The 16,585-nt window shown below is 43.1% G+C and overlaps 2 protein-coding genes across 2 annotated transcripts in view; one reads left to right on the plus strand and one right to left on the minus strand.

Annotated features, from left to right (window-relative positions):
- The first annotated feature begins 609 nt into the window (after positions 1-609).
- On the plus strand, positions 610-2,279 carry chac1 (ChaC, cation transport regulator homolog 1 (E. coli)). The gene is made up of 3 exons (XM_061753312.1): positions 610-1,222; positions 1,300-1,335; positions 1,692-2,279. The coding sequence occupies exons 1-3, from the start codon at positions 1,046-1,048 to the stop codon at positions 2,070-2,072; spliced, it is 594 nt and encodes a 197-aa protein (XP_061609296.1). The 5' UTR covers positions 610-1,045; the 3' UTR covers positions 2,073-2,279.
- Positions 2,280-3,471: 1,192 nt separating this feature from the next.
- ino80 (INO80 complex ATPase subunit) overlaps positions 3,472-16,585 on the minus strand; it is a 32,786-nt gene continuing 19,672 nt past the window's right edge. The window contains 10 exon segments of the mRNA XM_061753313.1: positions 3,472-4,661; positions 5,719-5,934; positions 7,033-7,204; positions 7,464-7,619; positions 9,076-9,164; positions 9,265-9,367; positions 9,439-9,597; positions 10,344-10,416; positions 10,566-10,660; positions 14,790-14,917. Of these exon segments, the coding sequence (XP_061609297.1) occupies positions 4,492-4,661; positions 5,719-5,934; positions 7,033-7,204; positions 7,464-7,619; positions 9,076-9,164; positions 9,265-9,367; positions 9,439-9,597; positions 10,344-10,416; positions 10,566-10,660; positions 14,790-14,917 (1,361 nt within the window). The 3' untranslated portion in view covers positions 3,472-4,491.

Genomic DNA, 16,585 nt, shown 5'->3' on the forward strand with positions numbered 1-16,585 from the left:
CAATGATTAGATTTCATTGAACAAAATTTCCCATAAACTCGATGTATATTTCAATGCTGACAATCTTTGGCTGAGTCAAGAAAAGAAGCATCAACAAAAGGCTCTAATTGGCTAAATGTTGGACGCTGAAATAAATCAGTGTTAAATTACGAGTTCAAATTGATTTAAAAAACGTCTGTTGTGCAGTATAATGTTAAAATAATAATAATAAAATCCCAGCCCCATAAGCTATTTCAAATCTGACGCAACACTTTGGTGCGTTTGCAAGCAAGTGACTGCAATCACTTGTTCTGAAACGCTGAGAAAAGGTTGCATCAGCCGCCGATATGGGGAATACGCCAGACTGACAGCTTGGTTAGCCAATCGCATTTCGACTTATGTTGAGTGACATCTCATTGGCCAATAGCGCTGAGCCAGAGGTCGCGCCTATCGCGAATCGTTCCAGCCAATAAGACCTAGAATTTGGTCGAAGGCGCGTCCTATTTCAGCGCCCTGGAATCTGATTGGGTACAGTTACACACGTTCGGAATATCATATTTCTTATTGGTTTTATGGCAAACCTCGTTCCGCCTACCCTTGCTGAAGCATATAAATCGGCGAGTGCTCCTTTTGACTTTATCGTCAAGACGCGGTCGGATGAAGACAGCAGAACGGCGAAGAAGCAAAAACGAAGAGTTTCGTTAACTCATCAAAAAAATCGGTCCTTTTATTAGTAGGCGTGTCTATAATCTTATATCAGGCCGGCTAAGCAGCTGGCCGAAACCGTTTCTTTCGTTTTTTCGACGCGTCGCTAGGCCCCGAGTGGCTAATTTGCGCCATGGATTTTTAAGGCGCTATGCGGCAACTGTGACTGCAAATGGCCATGCGTCGGCAAAACCCCCTGCGGACCCGCGTCCTCGCAACTGCCAAGCAGTTGGGCTCCGGTACCGCTCGCGGTATCCCATCGAGCCAACCGGTACCGCTGCTGCTGGACCGGAGGAAGCTAACTTTAGTAGCCAGCTAGTTAGGCGTGAGGCCCGTGCGATTCCATCAATTAACAAGCAAAATGAAGCCTCAAGACATTATCGCCGCCAAGAGCAGCAGCAGCCTGTGGATCTTCGGCTACGGCTCGCTGGTGTGGAAGCCCGACTTTAAGTACAAGCGCAGCAAAGTGGGCTACATTCGAGGCTACAAGAGGCGTTTTTGGCACGGGGACAACTTCCACCGCGGCAACGACGAGCTGGTAAGTCTTATTTTTTTTTGTGCCTTTTTTTTTTTCCCCCGAGGGCGTTGTCTCATGTGATCTTCCTTTCTCCACAGCCCGGAAGAGTTGTGACGTTGATTCCAGAGGATGACGTAAGTAACCGCACTTCCGCTTCCATGACCATATATGGTCCTGCTTAGATTTTCGGGTACATAAAATAACCTTGTTTAAGGCAACTTTGTTACGAACGTTCCGAATACAGTCGGACGTCTTGGCAAGCTTCTAGCTGCAATACTTTGCTGCGCTATAACAAAGTATGCAATATACAGGGATCCCCACTCATTGTGGTACGCATGTTCCACACCCACCTGTGATTTAGATACCATAAAACATTTTAAGCATTGTAAATAGATGTATATAGGTTAAGTTTCCCAGATGCATTAAACTTAAAACCTGTGCTATAAATAGTTGAGTATCTATATGTGACCATGTTGTCTTCACATTCCAGGCAAGCACTTGGGGCGTGGGCTTCGAGGTGAGCGGCACCCAGGTGGAGGAGGCCCTGGAGTACCTGAATGTGCGTGAGGCGGTGCGCGGCGGCTACGACAGCAAGATTGTGGCATTCCACCCGGAGGAAGGTGGTCCGCCGGTGCCGGCGCTGCTTTACATCGCCACCGCCGACAACCCCACGTACCTGGGGCCTGCCGCGCCCGAGGAGATCGGCGCCCGCATCGCCATGTGCCAAGGCCGCACAGGTCACAACCTGGAGTACCTGCTGCGGCTGGCCGCCTTCATGCGTACCAGCTGCCCACACGTAAACGACCAGCACCTGTTTGATGTGGAGGCGGCGGCGCTGGCTGTGGTCTCCTACTTGTTGGATGCCCAGTAGCTTGTAAAAGCATAATCGAGGCTCGTCTACTAATTTGTTTCATCAAATAACACTAAGCATTATGAAATCATTGCATTGTAACACTGAACCTTTTTCTGTTAATTATTTTTAGCACAGTCCTGTCCATGTGTTTATGGTTCTCCACATGCATTCAAACAAAGGTTGTGAAATTGATCAGTGTGGGAATAAACACATTCAAAGATGAAATATTTGTATTTTCTCTAAGTACTTTAACTTGGGAGCAGTGTCACCCTGCCATAGTGAGTTTTACACTCCATAATTCCAATGCATCTGATTATCAACTGGTGGACGTTTTGTAATACTGAACATATTAAGAATTGTGTATTTTACAAAATAAATACAAAGCACTTTGTTAAATGCCCATATTGAGGATATAGTGATGCAATGCATCATGTATTTCTTTCCTATCCAACTGCTGCTGCAAGTAATGAATACTTTTTTTTGTAAAAACCATTTATGGTGGTAGTTAAATGGACACTTTAGATCATAAAACTACACATCACTTGCAAAATGTGCACTATATGCGGGGGTCATTTCTGCCCATAAATGCTTTTGGCCATTATTTTGGGAAGGTAACAATGTGATAATTATTCTTTAGTTCAGTTAAGTGTTACACACGAAAATTGTCTTGTTGAAAGTTGTTTTCCACAGTCGTGTCCCAGTTAGCTTGAATTAGCTGCCAATACATTTTCAGTTTGTTGACCACTCGTTCAAATAATGTATGTATGTTCCAGCCAACATGTAGACTAAATTGGAACACTGTTTCTTTTTACGACACTTACCATCTGTTTGTAGTTTGCAGGCTCTGTGGTGGTCCTTCTTGTGTTGTCCGAAATAATTACTGGGCATAATTAGCATAGGATAGCATTTGGCCTCCCCCGAAACGTCACTAAAATCCCTTTGAACTGTGTCTGAACGCACCGCGGGGAAAAAAATGCTACCTATATGAAGCGCCCCCCCAAACAATTAAAGAAATTAAGTGAAATACGGTACGACGAACTGTTTTATACATTTTATAAATTGGGTGAACGTATTAGCGGCTAATGCTGTACTGGGCCCCCCCAAAACAATTAAAGAAATGAAGTGAAATACGGTACGACGAACTGTTTTATACATTTTATAAATTAGGTGAACGTATTAGCGGCTAATGCTGTACTGGTATGGGAAGCGTGAGACGCCATCTTAAAAACAGCTGAGAATTGCGGGAAATGAAGTACTCTATTTTGTGACGTAAAAAAGTAGTTTTGTATTTTTTTACGCTTTTTGTATATATATTTAATACTTTTGTAAAACTGAATCAAATGATTCATATTTTATTATCGTTCTGTTTTTTCCATGGATTAAGAACATTTAATGTGGTTCATCAACTACAACTCCATCCTGTAATTTCTTCTTTATTATTATTATTATATTTAAGTCTCAGAAAAGTACTTATTTACACACACATTCCAAATATTTCCATGACTTCATTGACAACAATAGTTTTGTAGTCCTTAGTTTGATGTCTCGTTACACTCCTAATCAACATTATAACGATATTCATCACACATGCTACAACTCACGACCGATTAAGCACTTTTATTTCCACGCGACTCTTCCTGTTAGTAAAATGACAGACACATTTGTTCATTATATACACGTGACCTATAAAAATAGACGGGCGGGGGTGGGGAAGCCAGAGACGCTGCCGCCCTTGTCGTTATGTACAAAGATGATTATTTACCTACCTTTAGTCACATTTTGAACACAAGCTTATGACGGGCACTCACACGACACCAAAGATGAGCAATGTTCCTCAAGCACAGGAGCCCCCCCCACCCCCCATTAAACAAATGATTTCAATACAATGTATACAAGTTTTACAAGTGAATGTCCTATTCACAGTTATGGCAAAATGTCTACTCTCAACTGAAATAACTTAATTACTAGTCCACTAACGCTTTGCACTGAAATAATTCATTTCCTATTAGCAGCATCTCTCGTTTGAGGCAGTAAACCCTCATTTTGGATCATTTTTACACAATTGACAGAAAAATATATAGAAATCCCGTTGGCTTGAGCGACCTGCCACGGTTGTCTTTACGATTAGAAAAATAAGAGCTTTAAGTAGAAAAGCTGTCGACAATTGGGGGTTGGTAATGAAATGCATAGGTGGTCCGTGAATGGAAATAGTTAAATAACCGAATGGATGAAGGATGAGGGTTGCTGATGTACACGGAAGGCTTGGCTCAGTGCATTGGACAGCCCTTGGAAGTCTGGAGGAGAAGTGTGTACTCAAGGCCCAATTTTGACCACATTAAAACTAAGCTTGAAAGATGCGGAGGGGAGGGGGGGTCAAAGATCACAGTGAGACTAGGTCAGTTGTGTTGTATAGTGGGAGCGCACTTCGATGAGTGCATCATTTGGGTCCTTTGCTCTTCCTGACAAGGTGATGTTGGCCCAGGTTCAGTGTGGCGGCGGCGCCTCCGCCCTTGGCCTGCGGAGAAGAGCCTCTGCCGGGATTAAAGGCGGGGCCGGTGCCGGAACGGCCCACGGAAGGCTGCAGGGGGTTGGACACGGTCAGGCCCGCTGGAAGAGGAGAGAAACATTAGAGGGCTCCAACTGTGATCCCAGTATTTTGCCTTTTACAATTAAAACGATGACATTTCAATAGATTTAACCAGAAGCAGAACTTGATCAGGTTTTGCATATTTTAATTGAACAATCAATCCTTTTATTGAAAAAAAAAACATGAATGTTGAGTTAAATATTACTTACTCATCCCTCGACCCAACTTACTGAAAAATTAACAAAAATCCACCCTCTACATCCAAAAACACCAAAAAAGTCCCATTCAAAATATAAAATGAAAAAAAAACAACAACAAAGAAAGCCCAGCATCTGCAAATTTGCTGAACCATTTCAGCTAGAGGACTCTTCATTTTCAACTGTTCTTGCATTGAATGTACTTGTTTTAGTCACAATTATGCTAAAATATATTTTCCCAGACAACAAGTATATTTAAGCTCCCTATTAAGACCCAACCTTCAATTTTGCAAATTCATGTTTTATTCCCGTCTATTCCTATTGTAAGTTTACACCTTTGCGGAATTTTGCAAACCTAATAAAAACTCAACAAAATATACTTTTCAAAAATATATTCAGTTAATACTGATGAATAACCAGTACTCAAGGTAGAAACCTGATGTGGAATACGTGCAGTGGATAACATCGCTTCTGAGTTTAGATACAGATTGTGTGCTTGGTCAAACTCACATTGGCCAACAGACTAAAGACACATCGGAGCTGTCGGGCGGAAAACAAGTATGTCCAAACATGATACATTGGATATTTTCTCACAAATCAATACTATTCATTTTCCCGGTGTCATGGGTTATTTTTACACATTAGTAACCAATTTAAAGTGTTGAAAATAGCCTCCGAACAAAATCTATTAACTCTCTTGTCTACCTGTCTAAAACGTGTCAGAAAACTCAGTGGGAGCCATGTGGAATTATGTCATCTCATGATTGAAAATCTGTTTTTTTTAGCCAATGCCAAGTGAAAATAGGTTGGAGTAATCCTGTTTTATTAAAAATGGATGGCTGTAATTAAACCTAGACCCCTCAATCTCCGTCAAACCTACTTTTGGAAACGCTGTAGCCGTACGCGGCGTACGCTGCAGCTGAGGCGGCCGCAGCACCAGCCATCGCTCCTGCCATCGCCGCCGCGCTCCCCGCTGTCGACTTGCGTCCACGCCCTTTGCCTCCGGACTTGGGCCCGCCGCCGGATCCTTTAGGGCGTCCTCGGCTTCGGACCGACCTCCCTCTGCCGGGACTGATGGTGTCTAAGGTCGAAAGACCTAAATAATAATAAAAGTAATAATAATAACTATTTATACAGCACCTTTAAAAATGCATGTTCACAAAGTGCTTTGACAGACACAATGGAACACAGTAGACCCTAGACAGAGTGAAACGTTTTCCCAAATATTTTAATTATTTGTTTCTACCAGAATATTTTTTATCAAATACATTTCTATTTTTTTTAATATAGCCTTTATTTTTTTTGTCTAATATTTTGTAAAGATTTTTATTTTCCACTAATATTTGGGCATTTTTCCCCAATATTTGGGGATTTTTTTTCTAGTACTTAAAAAGAAAAATACGTGCAGTGCTTGTAGCACAGAGCCTATGATGTGTACGCAGCATGAGGAAAAAGCACAGCTTTCCGCAGCCGTGACAAGATTGGTTGAAAACTGAAAATAGTGTGTGAACCTTCGAAAATGTAGTTTGTAAACCAAATTGTTCATCAACGAGCTTGTAAACAGAGATTCCACTGTATACATATTTTCTAGTATTGATGTTTTTTTTTCTTTCCCTAAAATATATATTTTTTTCTTCTAATATTTTGGCTTTTTACAAAGATATTTTTGTTAGTACCTTGAGCATTATATGAACATAACTCTCAAATGTCAACATGACTCCGGTCCAAAAGGTCCTTAAAGCAACGGAGTGGGTGCTGGCCCAGGACGTTTTTCACAGCATTGTGAATCAACAGAGAAAAGGGAACAAAAAGGCTAACTTTTTCCATATTTTCTACATTGTCAGGCCCTATTGTGATGTTAAACACTCCAGTGGCTTCTCCCTGTCTCTGGTCTAGAAATTCTCTTTCCAAATGTTGGGCGCACTAGACCAGCAGAGGCTCAACCGATGGTACACTTTATGGATGGCTTTCATTACCATGACGAGTCGGGGCGAAGCTAGGGAGTGGCTAATTCTTGGGGTCCAATTCTAAAAATTGTAGTGTGAACTGCAAAATGCGCATGAGCAGAACATCATTCATTGCCATGCTGCCAAATTACACATCACATGCTAGGGATTAGCTTTAAAATAATGCGATATAATGGGGGCGTGAACAATAAACTACGATTTGGCGGGGCAACACTGTACCGGCTCACCGTTTATGTTGTCCGAGACGGATCCGGACACGGACGCGGGGGAGTTGGTGGCACGTGACTGCGGCGCCGAAGACAGCGGCTCGTCCACAATGACCAGCATGTCGTTGCTGCTCTCGTCCGCGTCGGCGTCCGGCGGCAGGGAGCCGGGCTGAAGCTCGCTGCTCAGCGAGATCTGATGGCCGAAAGGAGCACATAGAGACATGCACACAGGCTGGGGGTCAGGATACATACATAGGGTTGTGGATACAGGGCCCGGTACATTAAAAGGGAGTAATTGACCCGTAGAGGGGTTGGCATAGGGAGAAAAGAGGATAATAGCAAGAGGATGGGAAAAGGAAGTGAGAAGCAGAATTTTAAAGCACAAGATACTGAATGAGATACATGAGGTGAGTTTGTACATGTGAGTCACGACTGAAAAAAAATCACCTCACCTCGCTAAAGGGGCTGGGCATAGCCGAATCCATCTCCACGCTGATAAACGAGTCGTCGCCGTCCGCCGACAAGTTGGAGTTGTCGGCCGAGGGCACGTGTAAGATGACCAGGTTGGCCTCCTTCCTCCTCTTGTTCTCAGACTCCTCCGTCTTTTTCTGTCACACAAGGTCAAAAGTGTCCACTCTTTACAATCTATCCATCCCATCCATCCATTTTCTGAGCCGCTTCTCCTCACTAGGGTCGCGGGCGTGCTGGAGCCTATCCCAGCTGTCATCGGGCAGGAGGCGGGGTACACCCTGAACTGGTTGCCAGCCAATCGCAGGGCACATAGAAACTAACAACCATTCACACTCACAGTCATGCCTACGGGCAATTTAGAGTCTCCAATTAATGCATGTTTTTGGGATGTGGGAGGAAACCGGAGTGCCCGGAGAAAACCCACGCAGGCACGGGGAGAACATGCAAACTCCACACAGGCGGGTACGGGGATTGAACCCCGCACCTCAGAACTGTGAGGCTGACGCCTTTACAATCTAATAAGAATCCAAATTAAAGCTGCAAGCAGTGATGACAGGACCATCGCAAACCCTTTTTCATGTAGAAATCTTCCAAATGATCAAACTTTGACACCATGCTTTTTATTTATTTATTTTTTAAACTTTTTGTGGGACATCATGTTCGAGAGCTCTAAAACGCATCCAAAATTGGTGCACTTTCAGGCATGTTGAGGCTCCTAAAAAGGAGATTCAGCTGAAAAATTATTTAAAATAAAAACAATTCCAATAGGGACTCAGCCTTTCCAAAGACTTGATTAACATTGTCAAAACTGCGCGTTGCTCTTGTCCTGGATCCCACATGTGGATACCAGCTACAATCCAGATTGTGTCGACATCGGATCTATCATTCCCCGGAGGAGGACCGCTAATGACTCCCTGACCTCACATGTTGCTTCGCCGTGAGCCAAAATCACTAGTACATCATCAAATCAAGAACATCAATGTAAAAGGCCGTTGTGAACCCCCAGAGTGTGACCACTTTTAAAGAACTAAGAATGAATGAAGATTTTATTATACAATGGTGGTTGAATGCCATTGAAGTAGTACTGTTTGGAATTCAACCACAATTTGGGGGGGAAATCCGCCTCAAAGTAACACAAAACAGTCATGTGTATTGTATACCATGCCTCCTGATGACGCCCCCGAATGGCAGCATGTAAAGATTAAAAGGAGTGGAATTAAAACTGAGCCTTGGGGACACCGCAATTCAGTTCATAGATGAACATTTGTTAGAATTTATAATTCTCTGTTGCTAAGATAAAATTGAACCCAGTTAAAAACAGTACTAAATTAATAAATTGGTGAAGCCAATTTAAAACACTCCTTGTACAGTCAATAAAGGGTTTAATGATGGCCACAGTTGAAATGATTCCATTGTTTCCCATAAGGAAAATTTGTGTTGGACATTAGCGGTTCCACTATAAAGGTCATTTAGAGTAGCAAAATTCCTGGAATGGAACATTTACCATTTGGAATAATTCCAAAATGCCACATGAATCTTCTCATAAAATTTTACCATAAATGTTCAACACCTTTGGAACCGTCGTGGTCTTACCTTCTCAGCGTACTTTTCCCTCTTCCTCTTGCGCTCCTTCACCTTGCTGCTCTCCTCCTGCTGTCGCTTCTCCTCCTGTCTCAGACGCACTACACACAGAAACGTAGATTAATAAAAAAAAAAAAAAAAAAAAAAAAACTTACATCTTTGAATGTGTTTATAAAAGATAATTTTTTTTTTTAAACTCACATTTTTTCTCCAGTTCGTCATCGTCCAACAGCAGGCTGACCACCTCTTTGGGTTTGAGCGTGTCGGGTTTGAAGTTACCTCCAGAGATCACCACCCTTTGGATCTAATCACAGAGAAACCTTTAATGCAGCACTTAACTGGCACATGATTGACATAGTCTTCCTGGTCCCAGACCTCGCTCTTCTCTTTGGCCCGCTGCAGGATACGCTCCTCGATGCTCCCCTGGCAGATGAGTCGATAGACGGTCACCTGCTTGGTCTGACCCAGCCGGTGGGCCCGGTCCATGGCCTGCTGGTCTACGGTAGGGTTCCAGTCGCTGTCGTAGAAAATGACCTGAAAGAAGATGAAGAGGAGGATAGTTGAATCAGTAGCTGTCCCGAGCCAGCCTTCGTCTTATCTCTATTCATAAGGGCTAGGTATGATCGTGTAACAGTAAAATATAAGCTTCAGTGTTCCCTATACTCTGCTCATATTACATTTCACCTACTAGGACGCCGCTATATCACAGATGTTTTGGGGAACGTATCTACTTGTCTGTCGCGGAAATACCCGTAATATCATGGAACTATGCGGTGAGATTATATTTAATTTTCATTATCTTGGCCTCTGATTAGCTGCTTATAAGTAAAGACTTTTTGTTTTCGCTTCAGGTCCTATGGTGGCCCTCAAGAGTTGTGCATCTTCAAGGGCTTCTGGTAGTGAGCCTAAATGCCATAGAAGAAGCCTGACCATCCAGAAGAAGATAAAACTCATGGATATGCTTCGGGAAGCACAGAGTTACACGACCGCTGCATTAAGAATGCTTTCTTGCTGGTTTCCCCTCAACATTAACTGGCTCTGGAACGCCATACCTTCGGAATTACTTCCATCTGGGGGTGTCACAACACACAGCATCTATCAATGATGTAAAGCATTTTCTATAAATTTTATGCTTGCACATTTTTTGTATGTCCAAATATGTTTACAAAGTGTTTAAAAAGTGTGTTTTAATAAGTTTAAATGTGTTTAAAGCATGTGGGAGGGGTTAAATCAGTTTTTAAAAGTCCAAACTTTTGACTGGTATTGTAATTGTGACTCACAGTGTCCGCAGCAGTCAGGTTAATGCCGAGCCCGCCGGCTCTGGTGCTGAGCAGGAATACAAAGATGTCCGTCCTAATTGGCGACAGTGAGAAGGGGAGAAAGAAACAGTTCAAAATGTGTTGAACTGATGCAAATATGCCGAAAGCTGTGCATTGCTCACAATGGGTGGGTTTTGGGATTTATGACTGAGAGGGACTACTCTATAACGGATGTACACCCACCGACTCTGGAAGTCTGCCACCATGTCTCTGCGCTCGGAGATCTTCGAGGATCCGTCCAGGCGCATGTAGGTGTGCTTGCGGTAAACCATATACTCCTGGAATGCACAATGGTGGAGAAAAAAAAGAACTTCAACTATATGGGCACATAATATGGAAAACCGACTGCTTGTTTTCATTGAGGCTCTAGAGACCTTGAACCATTGAACATTTCAAGTTATGGTGAGTTGCTACATCCAATGAGTGAAGAAGGTGATGAACAGCAAAATGAACTGCAGCTGGGTCAAGGAAGAATCTATTTAACTTAGGTACAGATTGGGATAAAGGCTGCAGATCAAGGAATGGATCTATTTTTTTGCCGTTACAGTCCACTTGGGTTGGGGCCCAAGCGGCGCACCCAACAGATCCAGCAAATGGGAGCTATCGTCTGGGCAGTTGCCATCCTTTTCGTAAAGCCCATTACTGCCACCAACAGGACTGGAGTGGAAGGGTATCCAGTCACACTGCGATTCAAATCACGGGGACAAGTGGAGGATTGGAAATCCTTCCTGTCTCATTAAAATGCTGACCTGTTCCTATCATACAATTCACTTGATTTAATAACTAAAGCTTATCTTTTACCAAAACCTTTTTAACTAATCTTTAGGAATTCCTGTTTGACGGTCGCTACATTGGATACCTTGAGCCTGGTTCAAGTCGACATTCTATCCTCCCAGAAGTCTGCCGAGCAGTTGTGGGGCCCTCCAAAGAGCAAAGGGTCAGCGCAAACAGCAGTAATGAGGTGACTTGTTGATCTGCCTTTTAAGCGCTCCCCTTGAACCCGCTCGAACCTCTGACCTCCCCGCTGTTAAACATGACGGTCAGCATCGCATCAAAACTCACCTCCCTCTAGAATCATTACAGATGATAGCCATGATTTGACACTACGTACTTCCTCCACCCATTCCTCCCTCTCTAAACCTAAATCATGACAAGGCATGCAATTCATTCTCTGGCTGCCATCCCAACTGCCCCATTTGTTTCGAGTGAAGGCTACCAATCTTTGTGTTTTTCACTAATAATAGAGTATTTGTATCACTATTTTGACCCTTTAAGGCTTAGGGAGCATGGGTGAGTCCACTGCCACAGCAAAGGTACATATTATGTACCAACCTTGACAGCTAGTCTTGTCTTTTGCACGAGAATGCATTTTTTCTATGTGATTTTTTTTGGTGTTTACATTTTTTCCTCCATTGACTGCAGGCTTTTAAAGCCCCTTATAGTTATGACAGCTGGGACAAAAAGATCAACAAGGCATACGGGAAACATAAACTTGCTGAAACACAGCATGACGACATTTGCCGTTTCCTGGCCAAAATAATGCACATATGGACTTTTATTCTTTGCAACTGGCAAGGGATCAGGAACAGTTTAAAAACAGCTTAAAACACTTTCCGGGTAAATTAAATCATGGACCTTTCATCCCTTATAGTTATGATAAATGACATACTGACAAGACTATCCATCTGTTCTTCCATTTTTTACAGTGCTTCTCCTCGTTGCGCTGGAGCCTATTTCAACAAATTTTGAGCAAGAGGCGGGTATACCCTGGACTGGTCACTAGCCAATCACAGGGCACATAAAATAACAATCATACTCTCATTCCCAGCTATCAAACTTATGGTGGTTGGTGGAGGTGAGTTTTGATGTGATGCTGGCGAAACGGACAAAGCTGTGGACAATTTAGAGTCATCAATCAACCTAACATGCATGTTTTTGGAATGCGGGAGGAAGCTGGAGTACCCGCAGAACACCCACAGGAAGGTCTGAGCAGAGATTCGAACCCAGAACCTCACCTTGAGCTTGGGAACGAAAATAAATAAATAAATCACACAGAGCCGGTTTGGCTGAGTTGGGAGGTTGCTCCAGCACGGCAATGTTCTTCTTGACCAGAAACTGTCGGTTGCTCGGGGCATTCTGAGCAGGTTGCCATGGGGAAAACTCATAGTTTGTAGTTTGGGTTGAAATCTGTCGTGACACAAGCCCTGGAATCCTTTTGACACACCTTGTACATACTCAAAATGATCAAATATGATGTTAGTTGTTGTAAACAAAACAGTTCAAATTAACCACGTCATCCCAGCACTGATATCTGAGAATTGGCTAGAATTTAAAGCACCCGTGAGAAAATGTCTTGCAGTGCTTTGGCAGCAGTGTTATTCTTCTCCAGGCCACCCAGGTCTCCGTGATCCATCACCCCAGCGACACTGTGTCAACGGGAGTGAACAGCCGACCGGCGACAAAAACAATGATGCTAATGACAGAGATTAGGATCCAGCGCTCCTTCGCTCATCAAGTCCATCTGCGTCCGGCCCCAGAAGCCGGGGGTCGCTCCAATGCATCATTTCAAGCGTGAGGTGGGAGGGTTATTCAACCCATTAGCGGAGGGGATGCTGTCACCGCCATCCATTACTGTATGAGGTCACTGGCAAGCAGTTTTCTCAACGCTGCTTTTTCCTACGACACGACTCTCCCAGCGTTTTTCCAGACGCACAGGAGGATGGCCCTTAGCCACCCAGACGAACAACTAGCACGTCTACGAAGAGAACCGCTGGCATTTGCTTTGTTCAGTGTGCGCGAAGAGGCAAAACTCGCGTGTCAATGTGTTTCATTTTGAAAATTGACCAGATCTTCTCCGCCGCACCAGCTTCGCATCTCAATTGACACGTCGAGACTCGAACGCTTCTGTTCCCGGTCCGAGCGGGCTGGCTAACGGCGAGAGAGCTCAAAGAACAAAATCAATTCATAAACTAATTCAGTTCATTACGTCGACAGAAAAGATTTGTTCTTTTGAACAAAACGTTCGCGAACGAAACAACACTATATCAGGAGTTCCACTTAAAATACGGGTTTATCGCGACAGTTAACTCTCACGCACCAAGTCTGCTCTGATACAGATACAGTCGTAGGTTGCTGCTCGACACAGGCAGAACTACTTTTACGGAGTTAAAAGTCTACTCTCATCGAGGAGCTACGGAACTGCAGTTTGGTCTGGCTGCCTACAATAACTCCGACCCCCACTCCTGCATCGTGCCCACAGTGGACGCACCACGAACAGCAAAGGAGAAGCGAGGCAAGCGTGTGTGTGTGTGCGTGTGTGTATATATATATATATATATATATATATATATATATATATATACACACATACATACATATATATATACACACACATATATATATATACACACACACACACACACACACACAGCCAGCCTTGACAACGGAGCTGCGGTTTAGTGCGTTCTTAATGGCTTGCATACAAATTCAGTGAATCCTTGCTATTCACGGGGGTCAGAGACCACGACACTCCAATGAATAGCAAACATTTGCTAATAGTAAATATCCCCCTAAAAATGTTTATCATTGCCTATATTAATAGTTTAAACCTTAAATACACCCCAAACTATGGTCTCAAAAACACTATCATTTCAAAATTCAAATCCATTTTACGACACCACCCTCAAAATAAATGGCTTACAAACGCAGCTTTGCAACCTATAAAAACAACATTTGCTAATTTCATAATAGACATTTAAAAAAATGTTTAGGACGTTTTTGGACTCGTGTGTGTGTATAAAGAGACACTCATTAAAAAAAGAAAAAAAACACCCTGATAAAAGTCATTGGCTTTTGACTGTCACAGGGTTGACATTCAGGTAAGAAAAACATTGTCAATCGTTCAATTTCATCTCATTCCTCTCCTTTTTGTCTTTGACTCAATCCCCCCCGAGGCTCTAGCCACTCCCGACACCCCCTCCACCAATCCCTCCTCTCCCCGCCCCACACCCATCTGGCTGCTTCCCTGTCCCCTCCAGATGAGACCCCGCTCGTTAACCCGGACCTGTTAATTAGCCGCCTAATGAGTGCGCTAACGAGGGACCAGCAGGCTGATTAGAGGGCGGCGGGGGGGAGGGGGTGTCTTCTGCAGCCGGAGGTGAACGCATTAAAACGACAGGCTTAGATGCACCTGACAGTCACGTTTTTAATGGACATTTGTCTTAAAGTCTGCAATGAATAACACATGACTCTTAACGACAACATTTAGGAGGGGTGCATCTATGAATCCAAATTAGGATTGTTCAACCTCGATGGATGCTTTAGTATATGAAGTGTGAGATTTTGGGTGAGTTCCTGCCAAAGGATTTACACGCCCTGTTGAGTGTGAGTGCGTGTGTGTGTTTCTACCTCGAGCAGATCAATCATGCGCGTCATTTGGGAATAGATGAGGACTCTGTGTCCCTGGGCCTTTAGTCGACTCAGCAGGATATCCAGCATGTGAAGCTTGCCACTTTCCGTGATTAGACTCTCCTTATCTGCGGGGAAAGGAGACGCCAATTAACTGACCTCAAATTCATCTACAAATGTCCCGAATATCTAACCGAGCGGTTAACAACAGCTAAGGCATGAGTGATTTGTGTAAAAAAACAGTTATCATCCATAAAATAAAATAAAATTAACAACAAATGAAAATCAAATGACAAAGTGAGTAGGACGGTAACTAAGCATCCCTTCTTGTGCCACAAAACAACATATTCTTACCAAGTTGATTGAGCGCCGGTCAGAACCTCCAAATCTCATGTGTCGGGACTATCGTAAACCAAGGACCCTCTGTTTTTGTCAAAATGGTTTTCTAAATTGTTTTTATTTTTTTCTTCTAATTTACGTTTTTTTTCCTTGTATTTTTTACATTTGTGTATCTACTTATTGTGTGTAAGTGAAATCATACTATTCTGTATTTTTCATCAAATATATTTGTACTATTGTTATGTAATGTTATATTACAACATAATAAAACAATTAATAATAGTAAGTACGGGAAACAAAAACATAAAATATAAACATAACCTGGGAACCATGTATGCCAGGACCGCTAAAAACTGTAGAGCACGATAATAAACTTATGAGAATCCGCTCTTTCCTCGAAGAAAAGCAGCGGTCTTAATTCATAGGTCACCCGCAATCCTGCCAATCAATGAAAGTCCTCAATAAGCCATTTTTTCGAGGATAAAGGCGCCTTTCACCAGAGCAGATCAGCTCGCCGATTTTCAATCCTCTTAAAGCAAGCTGATTGGTTAAAAAAAAAGCCTTGGTCCGTATTGACTGGGCTGCTGATAAGGAACAGGGCAGAATAATATAAGTGGGAGCAAGTGTAAAGGGAAAAAGGGTGATTTACACCCAATAAAAGAACACAAAAAAGGGCCAAACAGTTGGTGGAGGCCCATGTTCCGACAAGTATGGAAGAAGTCCACTTGATGAGGCATGAATGTCATCTGGACAACGGCGGGTCGACCCGCTGACGGGCCGACTGACGGGTCGCAGCCCCCCGGAGAGGTCAGGTCCAGGGTCGGTTGCCGGAGTCAGGCCAGAGAGTCCCTGCGGGAGAGTCCAGCCGGCTCTGAATGCACTCAACTGTGAATGCACGCACCCATTGTAAATGTCAAAATGATGCAGATGTTTGGAATAAAAAGCAGGGCTGTTTTTATTGCTATTGCAAGTCTTCGTTACACTGCATAAAACAGTGAATAACATTTATAATGTAGTCAGGCCAAGAAGCAGTTAAATACAGTGAATCCTTGTGCGTTACGAGGGTTAGAGACCAAAACCCACCGCAAATAGCAAAGATTTGCGAACAGTAGACGCCGCCCTAATTTATTTTTGAATTACCCTAAAACCTAGATCTACCCCAACTTGTTCCCAAACAATTTAATATTACATTAAACTCATCTTACATTAAAAATTGCTTAAATATAATTTGATTTCACACAAAAAAACATTTAAAAATATTTAAAAAATGCACCGTAGGTTGTTACAGATGGATCACATAAATATGCGGATAGGTGTGAATTGGTGAGTTTTTCAGCAAAAAGTTGGTAGTTACATTCTGCAGTAAAATGCGCGAGTAGGTGAGTGAAACAGCACGGGTTCACTGTATAAAACATTTATAGTGTATTATGGCCAAGGAGTAGTCAAATGTGGAGTCA

The sequence above is a fragment of the Phyllopteryx taeniolatus genome, chromosome 18 (assembly GCF_024500385.1).
Source record: "Phyllopteryx taeniolatus isolate TA_2022b chromosome 18, UOR_Ptae_1.2, whole genome shotgun sequence".
NCBI classification, from domain to species: domain Eukaryota; kingdom Metazoa; phylum Chordata; class Actinopteri; order Syngnathiformes; family Syngnathidae; genus Phyllopteryx; species Phyllopteryx taeniolatus.

Bases quoted from the DNA above. Each gene is read 5' to 3' on its own strand.
- chac1 (XM_061753312.1), top strand. From the start codon at position 1,046: ATGAAGCCTCAAGACATTATCGCCGCCAAGAGCAGCAGCAGCCTGTGG. The intron at 1,223-1,299 runs GTAAGTCTTATT...CTTTCTCCACAG, and splicing joins ACCGCGGCAACGACGAGCTG to CCCGGAAGAGTTGTGACGTT. The intron at 1,336-1,691 runs GTAAGTAACCGC...TTCACATTCCAG, and splicing joins CGTTGATTCCAGAGGATGAC to GCAAGCACTTGGGGCGTGGG.